Raw genomic sequence first — 9,367 nt, 5'->3', positions numbered from 1 at the left:
ATGGACACCAGTGAGGTTCACAAATCATTGAAGAAAAAAGGTTCAGAGCACTGTCTAGTGGGGTCTAGATGACCCAACTCCCAACGTTAAAGTGCCTAGGATAGCACAAGGGTTACGGATGTCACAATTCTTCTTTTAAAACTGAACCATATGTTACATTATTGAACCAAATCGTGGGGTTCACATGTAATATAGATTTATTGCTTTATTACATTACACAAGGCTTGCTTGTTAGCAAATAAGAAAAAAAGATTTTTAAGAATTTATAATGGAATGCATTGTATCCATCTGGCCACTGCTGGCCATGCAGAGTTCTGGTGTTGCATTAGCTTTGGTCAAGCTCACTCCCAAGCTGTTCAGCTGAAAACCACTGCATACCAGTAAATCATTTTTTGGGGTTTTCAACGAAAACTGATGTCTCTCTGAAAAACTTAAATCAAACGTGGAGCATTTGGGCATTAGCATCCTGCCAATCATGTCCTGCCACTTCATGTATCTGCCAGAGTTTTGTTTTTCTCCATTATTATATCCATTTCCTAACCTTCCATCCACTTTCGGGATCATGGAGTCGCTGGAGCCAATCCAGCTACTGTTGGGCATAGGTGGGGTGCACCCTGAACAGTTCGCCAATCCATTGCAGGGCCACACACCCACATTTACACTTAGAGGCAATTTAGAGACACTAATTAAATTATGAAGCATGTTTTTGAACTGTGGGAGGAAGTGGACGTTCCTGTAGGAAACCCACAGACACATGGGGAGAACATGGAAACTTCACATAGAAAGGTCCAAGCAGGGATTTGAACCAGGGCCTTCTCATTGTGAGTTGAGAGTGCCTACCACTGTCCACAGTGCAGCTTGTCAAACCAATTATTACAAACAGTTTAAAAATGACCTTCAGGGTTTGACAATCCCAATCCAGATCCTGCGCCTAACCTTAAATTGAAAGCTGTGTGGTGACATGGACTAATGCACAAGTAGACACCTATTGCAGTAAGCAAATGAAGATTGTATTGGCTTTTTGGATTTTTGTGTGTTTTTAGTCTATTTCCACCAATAACTGACAGATCACCATTGCAAGTTAAAGTCCCACTCCGATCATCTTTTGATCTGTTGTAAAAGCATTCACAGTGGTCGTTAATTATGATTATGCTGGTTTTAGCCAAAATCCCCCAAAAAACAGTTTTTTTTCATAGATTCAGCAGAGCAGCAGTTCATTAGAAATTCACCTCTGATTTGGTGGCGGGACTGTTGGCATGATGTAAGACTTCCCCTACTTCCCATCATCCATTTGTTAAACACTCTCTCCCACTAGCTTACAGGCCCATATACCCCCAAACGAAATTTACAAATGTAACAAAAATGGTGAGCAATATCAGAGCTATCCAGCCGTAGGAAAACAAGCAAAATGAAGACATAGGTGGATCTAGTTGTCTGTAAGTGGATGCATCAGAATGGAGAGAAGCAGGGAGCTGGTAAACCGCTGACTGTAGTAGCTACGTCACTGATACAGGTTTTTTTACAATGGCATTTTTAGTCTGCTCCAGACAAAGATTTTAATAAAGAAATACAGTTTTAATCAGTAACAAACGTACAGTTTTTTTTTTTTTTTTAATTTGTCGTTCTTTCTTGTATCTGCAGGTGGCGTAGTTTAGCTCTGGTCCTCGCCAAAAAGAGACGCTTCTAATGTGCGCGCGCAAATGTAGCTCCATTTGCTGCGGGCGCGCACACACACACAAAGGGAGTAGGGAGAGAGCATCAGCTCTGTCTGCTGCACAGTCCTGTCAGCGCAGATTTCATTGTCTCCAAGCCTAGAAAGGAGAGTCCCCGGACAGCAGGGAAAACTCCCTCTGAGTGGTTTAAATTGCGCGTTGGAAGCGGCTGCTTCTCATAACATGACGCTCAACTGAGTGCGGGTCTCTACGGCTGCGACACCTGCACTTCTCCGTTGCCCTCTTTTGTTTTGTCTCTCATCTCTGCAGCTTGCAGCCATCAGCGCCCAGGAAAAAGGAAGAGGAGGACGTGGCGGAGTAGCAGGAGCGGTATCGGACACGTTCGTTGTTCTCCCCTGCCTGCTGAGACATCCCGGGTCAGCCGCTGCGGGTGCGCCTGGAGTGCCCCGTTAACCGGAGCTTTGTGTAGTTTGAACGGGACGTTCTCCTTCTGTCTCAGAGAATCAGCAGAACAAGGAGACCGAGATCTTTTGAGAAGGATTTTTGTTTTCATTTTTGGAGGAAAGAAGGGACCAGGAGGAGGTCAGGAGATGCGCCTCCCGGTGCTCCTGTGCGTTGCGGTGAGTCTGTGCGCGGCAGCCAGCCCGGAGGAGAACAGGAGCTGCACCGACCTGCGGCGCTTCTACACCGGCAAAGGGTTCACTCTGGAAGGGGTTCCTCAGACGGAAATCTCAGGTGAGTTTCTGGAAAATAATGAAGCTGGAACTCAACGCATGCATTGCATAATAAAAGACTTGATAACACTTTCCCTAACATTTTTTTAACATATTGCTTATTTATGTAGTCATACTGAATTAAAAGATAAATTAACTCTTGCGTTGAATCATCATAATTAAGGAAAACCCATTAAAAGCCACATTTTAAGTAGCATTGACCTGTTTTCGTTCTCCTATATAGCATCCCTGTAGTTCTGATGTCCCTTTGTGTATTTTCCATGAGGTATTTCCCTTTCCCTGAACCCCAGCTGCACTGTGAGCTGTCCAGGAGCATATTTCATTGTCAGAATGCAGGTGAATGCAGAGCTTTCCTGCACATTCGCTTTGTTTCTGGTTGTTTGCAAATTGATGCACTGCAGGCAAGAACACAGTTAAAGATTGGACCTTACTTTCTCCTGCTGACTGTTGAGCCTCATCAGTGAGTCCTTGAGCGGTTTTCATTGTCTGCTTAGTGTGGGCTGCAGGTGTGGTGTGTTTGCGTGAATAAGGAGATGATGAAATGGCCTCTTTGCTTTGCATAAACTACTAATTTAGCATTGCCTGCAGCAAAAACCTAAAACAAAGCTTGATAAAGTGATGTCGATTTAAACAATGACTCTTCTGAATTATTGTAAACTCAAGTTTGTTGATCAAACTCAATACATTGAGTAATTTTGGGTCATAAGGACTACAAACACTGAGTAATCTGTTCTCGCCCTCATAAAGACAAAACTGAGATGGTTTTTCCTTTGAAGGAAATTCTCTGATGTTCAGTGTCGGTTCAATTTTTCCACTGAAGTCAGACAGAAGACAGACAGCCTTGCAAAGAAACCAGCAATAAAAGTGGGGGATATGTGTTCAGTCTGAAGGTCATTTCATCTTGTGTCAATGAAAGTGCTCACGGATGGTTGAGCAAATGATTAATATTGGATGTGAGTGGAAGTGGGGACGTGTGAATAAGATGTACAGCGTTATGGAGAGGTTTAAGAAGGGAGGATAGACGAAAGAGTGAAAAACCGAGAATTAGGAACCAAACGAGTCACTTAGGGTCTCAGTTGTGGCCTCATAAAAAGGCTGTAGAAGGGACCTTATTAAACTCTGCCCAAGTTTTTCCATTAAAATCTTTTAATGGCACTTTTAAAGAACAGGGATTAAGCCACTTGGTCCTGGATTTTATTTTAGCCATGAGTTCCCAGAACTCATTAAAACAGGAGGAAGACCGGAAAACGATATAAAAAAAGTGACACAATGAAAATCCCATTCTGTTGTCACTAAAGATCTTGCAAACACACCATTACTCTTTTTTTTTTGCATTTCTACAAATGAAACCCAACAAACAAAGTAGGAAACAACTTGTTTGTGAGGTTTGTCACACTCGTGTTTGAATTACTTGTTGCATATTTAACTAGACCTAAAAGAATACACAAATGCAGCGTGTGGAAAACTAAATCCTGTCCCAGTTGTTTGACACATGTAGCCTTGTTGTGCCTGCTACAGGCTCACATTGGGCGGAACAAGCACTTTCCTAATTATTTGGTACGAAATAATCAAATCAGAATATCTAACTTTCTTTCTTTTACTGATTTTTTTGTTTTGCTGGGATGTGACAGAAGTTGTTCTTCTTTAGCTTTCTCGACACACCCCTAAATGTGGTGCAATTGTTTTATTCTACTATATTGTTGTCTAAAAACTACACTGTCTCTTGCTTATGACGTCACTGCTGTAACATGAAGGTTGGTGGCGATATTATGTCTATATAACAATGATCTAAATTTACATAAAGTAATGCTAAAAAAGGAAAATCAAAACACGTAAACTGTTTATCAGTGCCTGATTGTTCTCATTGTGTAGGCGTTTTTTTCCCCCTGAGGGTTTTGTCTCAAGTTGTTGTCAGTTCGCATGCACACTTTGTTGAATCGATGTTCCGTGCCTCCATATAAATGTCAGTGAACCCGTGACATATTTTTGACAATAATCTAACATGAGAAATGTAATATTCAAAACAAATATAGGTTATATTCATAACGTTAAAAACAGATGTTATATTTTGCAAAGTATGCACAAATTATTGTTTTGTTCTCAACTTCGTCTTTACGTTTCTTTTTGACAGTTACCTTACCCCATAGTTGTCTGTCAAAAGCTGTTCACACTGGCTGCACACCAACAGTTCTTAAAGTCTGCTTCTGTTAAGAGCTGCATGGTGGTTAGCACTGTCACCGCACAGCAAGATGACTCTGGTTTGAAACTTTGCTGGATCCTTCCTGGGTGGAGTTTGCATGCTCTTCCTGGATTTCTCACTGACAAAGTTCAAAAACAGGATTGGTGACTGTAAATGGTTCCCTTAAGAATCAATACTGGAAATGGACTAATGAAGTGTGAAAGATATAATCCTTAAAGTAGCTGGGATAGGCTCCAGCAACCCCCGTGACACCTGCACATGCCAAAGCAGGACTGACAGATGGATGGAACTCCTGGTGTTCAGCAGTGGCTGAGTTTACTGGTGATAAACGCAGCCACTCATATTAACTGGATTTAGATTCCAGCATTAACAATAATAACTAAAACATATGTAAAGTTTGGTATGTTTTTTGTCTTGTCAAATTGCGGTAGAATCAGTGTAGCGAATGGTGTTGTTGAAATGTCTTGAGTGTCCTTATGTTGGTCCGGGAGACACCTATAACTGTCTCGATGAGTTTGTATGTCTGTGGATAAATGGATCTAGGTGATTTGATATAGCCTCAGAGCTTCACAGGATTGCAACCGAGATTGAAAGGGACATTGATTTTGAAGATGAGTGTCCTGGCTCACTGGCCCTGCGTGTAGAGCTCTGGAACCAGAGAGGCAATATCCTCACCTCTGCTTTTGTTCTGTCTTCATAAGAGAAATGTGCTGTTTGATCACAAAAGATACTCGTAAAGACACACAGGTTTAGTCATGCAGCTTGCATGATTTTTTTTTTAAATGCAAGCTTATTACTAAAAATCTTGGGTATGTTGTGTTGTCATTAACTGATGGAGATTTGCATATGTTGAGGAGTAGGTGAATGTCATCAACAGCAGCAGCTTCAAATTTTCAACATTAGAGAAAAAAAGACATTCTTTTAATGTTGGCTCACATCTTTTGTTCTATAGGTTTGACACCATGCAAACGTATGAATGGAGGCTGTCTTTTCTGCTGTCTGGCCGTCTGTCTTTGTGCCTGCGAGCGTTTTTTGCTCACATTTTAACCCATTGCGTGGTCAATAGGTAAAGACTGACTCCCTCATCCTTTAGAGTGTGTGTGTTTTAAAAGTCAGTGAAAGCCAACACCTTTTCTTTGGAAGACCTTCACTGCAAAATGCTTTGTCCGTATGGAGCAGCACACACCCATGTGATCAAGTGACATCTGGAACCAGAAGCCAACTCCATCGCCTGCACACTTCAATTTGGCTGTCAAGAGGTTTTTACACCTTTTGTTGGTTTGTGCGTGTATGCTATGTTGCCTAAACATTAAATCGGTGAGATTTTTTACTTTTTTGAAAATATTTAGAGATGACGAGGGACTTTTAAATTAAATTTTGCATTAAAATGGTGAATTTTAGACTGGCTAATCATCAGGTTTAGGATATGTTACAATCTTAGCAGGTAGTAATTTAATACCAAGGCTAAGGAATCTCTGTTTTTTTGGATAGAGACAATCAGTGTTATTTGTGTTTTTATACAAAATACATTTCTCATATAAATATATGCATATCCATTGGAATTTGTCAAATATTCTAAGTATAAGCAACCATAATTTTGGTCAAACGTGTTTTCATGTGAATAAACAAATAAAATGTGTCCCCTTGCTGCATCTTCCTGCAGAGCCTCCTCTGACAATGGAACAGAGGAAAAACAATAGTTTATGTGTTGAGACTTTTACACATTTTTATTAATTTACTGTATAATCTGTCAAATCTTAATTTTGTATTTAATTTTTTACTAAAATTATTTTAGTAAGTGTTTGTTTTAGATATTTCAACACTCTGGCTGACTTTAACTGATTAATTGTTTAAAGATGCGACCTGTCATCTCATAGAAACGACAAGAGGAGATCTACATGGGAAGTAATTTAGACTTGCGATTTGTCCTGTACTAGGACTAACCCCAGGATTACACACGCTGTGTAACCCTTGTGCTATCCTATGGGGTCAAGATGACCATTCATGTGTTATCCCTACCATGATAAAGGTGGATAAAGGTGGAGATGATTTCATGTAATCCATGGACACCAGTGAAGATCACAAATCATTTAAGAAAAAAGGTTCAGAGCACTGTCTAGTGGGTCTAGATGACCCCACTCCCAATGTCAAAGTGCCTACGATAGCACAAGGGATAACTCCTGCTCTTCCAGTATCAAGAACGGCAAGCAAAACAGATATTTTCAGCAGAGCATTTTATTGAGCTTTAGAGTAAGCTGGGTCAACACAACAAGCTAAACATCTGGATTTTGGCAACTACAAAGAAAAAAGCGGTAAAAATTAAAACATTTAACATTTCTACTCATTTGATCTTTCAAAACAAAACCACATTTATGTTAAAGCACTGCAGTATAAAGATGTGGCAGAAGATACAATAACAGTCACAGCACATGTACTCACAGTTTTTTAGCAAACTCTTGGCCAATTAAAACCCTTCTTTGAATTAAAGAATCAGTCTTGTGGCCAGTTCGGCTTTAAATTGAGTTGTGTTATTAAAGCAGCGTCACAGGAACAAACACCAGTTAAAGCAGGGATTCTGTCTGGCAAAAATTGCTGTTTCCAACAATCAAAAAAAAAAATTTTTGACCATCCATGCATTAATTTTCTAAATCTTTTGGGGTTGTTGGAGCCTATCCCAGCTACCATTGCGCAAAAGGTTGCCATAACTTAGACATCAATTAACCTTTAAAGCATGTTTTTGGAATGTGGGAGGAAGCTAGCGAGCCAAGGGAAAATCCACACATACACAAGGAGAACATGCAAAGTCCACATAGAGGCAAGAGTGCTAACCGCTACACCACCAACAACAACAATGGGCTGCATTGTTGTTGTTGTTGTTTTTTGACAGTTTGAACAATTTAAGACATTTCTGTGTAACTCCCTTTAGGTATCACACATTTTTTCAAAGTAATGTGAACATGTGAAATGTAATGTAATGTAATGTGAAAACAGCTGGATCACGTGCTTGGTTTATTTCATTTTGAGAGTTCTTGCAGGGCTCAAAGTCTTTTCTGTAATAATGTGCAAATTAAAACTAGTTCATTCTAAGGGGATGAGCAACTTTTAAAATACTTCACAGAAAACAGCAAAAAAAAAATTTTCAAATAGAAAATGCTTCTTACTAGCACTACAGCAACAAACAAACATCAAAATTCCAGAGTTCACACTGATTAAAGGTCAAATCCCTTTGTTCCTACTTCAATTACTACCATTTTAATGAATCAATCTTTGATATTTTAATTGATTGAAGCTTATTGTCGCTAACAGTCACTGTGATTGCCCTCTGTACGAGGATTTATGTCAGGATCAGAGCAAGGAAACTGATGCTGTCACACATCGCATGCTTTCAAGCTTTCACGGCGCACGCCACCAAGCGGAACGCTGAACACCAAGCACATTCTCACTTTTACCACGAACACCCTCAGGGGCTCCTGCTCCTCAGAAACCTTTGCCCTCCTCCTTTTCCTTCTCCTCCTCTCTGCTGGTGTCTGGTACCATCTCTTTATTGTTTTTTTTTAGACAGGTTCAGATCTATGATGTGAGGGCATGTATTTGCAAAAGGCAGACCTTGGTTGTTAAAAGGAGGGCTGTGAATCTTTCATGATTTTAGATGCAGCAGCATGAAAGAGGAGAGAAGCATGGGGTGGAGAGAAAAGGATGTGATGTGGAGAAAAAAAAGGTGAGGATAGAAGGAAGATGAGAAGAAGGGAGGGAGCTCTGCTCTGCCATGCTTTTTTGTCTTCCCTCCTTCATTCTTGCTTCACTAGAGATTGGTGTCGTTTCGACTAGCTTGATGCAGATAAGGCTCCTGTTTTCTGTATTTGATCCCTCTCATGGTGCCTCCTTTTAAAGTACCTGAAGATAAGACTTTATGCAAGAAAGCTAATGCCTTTTCATGCAGAAAATATCTATGTGAACTAAGAAGAGGCACCGACCGTGTCACTGCTGCACTTGTGCAGCCCCACAAGACAGAGTTAATGTTAGAAAATCTATTAACCCCTTGATGACCATGCAAACCACTTTGGCTTCAAATTACCATTCTTTTAGCATCTACTTGAAAGCAAAAAAACATGTAATTTTTTTTTCATTGTTGGAAATAACTTCAGGTGTCAAGGGTTAATCATTTTAGTTTAAGAACTCCAGTATATAAAAATAACTTAATGTAACCATGGTGGAAGGTTCTATTAAAATGTCTTTAAAATACAGTTACAAGAACACATTAGGCCCGAAACATTCAACAAGCAAACAATTTCCAATGTCTGATAACTTTCTAGAGATAACTGGAGCTAACATAAATTATTCAACTGGTTTGCCACAATAAGCTAAAGCTGTTTCAAAAAAATCTATGCATTTCCATATGAAAACCTTATCTATCATGTGACCTAATTTCATCAAACATCATTATTTTTTTAGTTTTAAATGGCCTATATCCTGCAAAATCAACTTTTTTGAGCTTTTAAGTGTATTATAAAGCAAATTCCTTACAATTCCAGCCCCTTCCAGGAAGAGTCTGCGCTGCCAGCACCGCCCCCAGGTTAACAGACACACCCACTTACACTTTGAAGCTAGAGGTGATTGGCTAGGTCAATCTTAGTAAAGTTCGGATGTTGTTTGTTTTCATGGGCGAAAGTCAGACACGCCGGCTTTAAGTTGGCGTCATGAAATGGGCGGCACCCACAAGGAGCTAAAGGCGGTGCCTCAGAGATGGAGTCGTCTTACTG

The 9,367-nt window shown here is 40.1% G+C and overlaps 1 protein-coding gene across 1 annotated transcript in view; it reads left to right on the top strand.

Annotated features, from left to right (window-relative positions):
• The first annotated feature begins 1,655 nt into the window (after positions 1 to 1,655).
• Positions 1,656 to 9,367, top strand: part of LOC101158514 (glypican-1) — a 33,769-nt gene continuing 26,057 nt past the window's right edge. The window contains exon 1 of the mRNA XM_004068037.4: positions 1,656 to 2,408. Coding sequence (XP_004068085.1) covers positions 2,264 to 2,408 — 145 coding nt within the window. The 5' untranslated portion in view covers positions 1,656 to 2,263. The remainder of the gene's footprint in view (positions 2,409 to 9,367) is intronic.

The sequence above is a fragment of the Oryzias latipes genome, chromosome 4 (genome assembly GCF_002234675.1).
Source record: "Oryzias latipes chromosome 4, ASM223467v1".
NCBI classification, from domain to species: domain Eukaryota; kingdom Metazoa; phylum Chordata; class Actinopteri; order Beloniformes; family Adrianichthyidae; genus Oryzias; species Oryzias latipes.
This window is presented reverse-complemented; position numbering and strand designations above follow the sequence as displayed.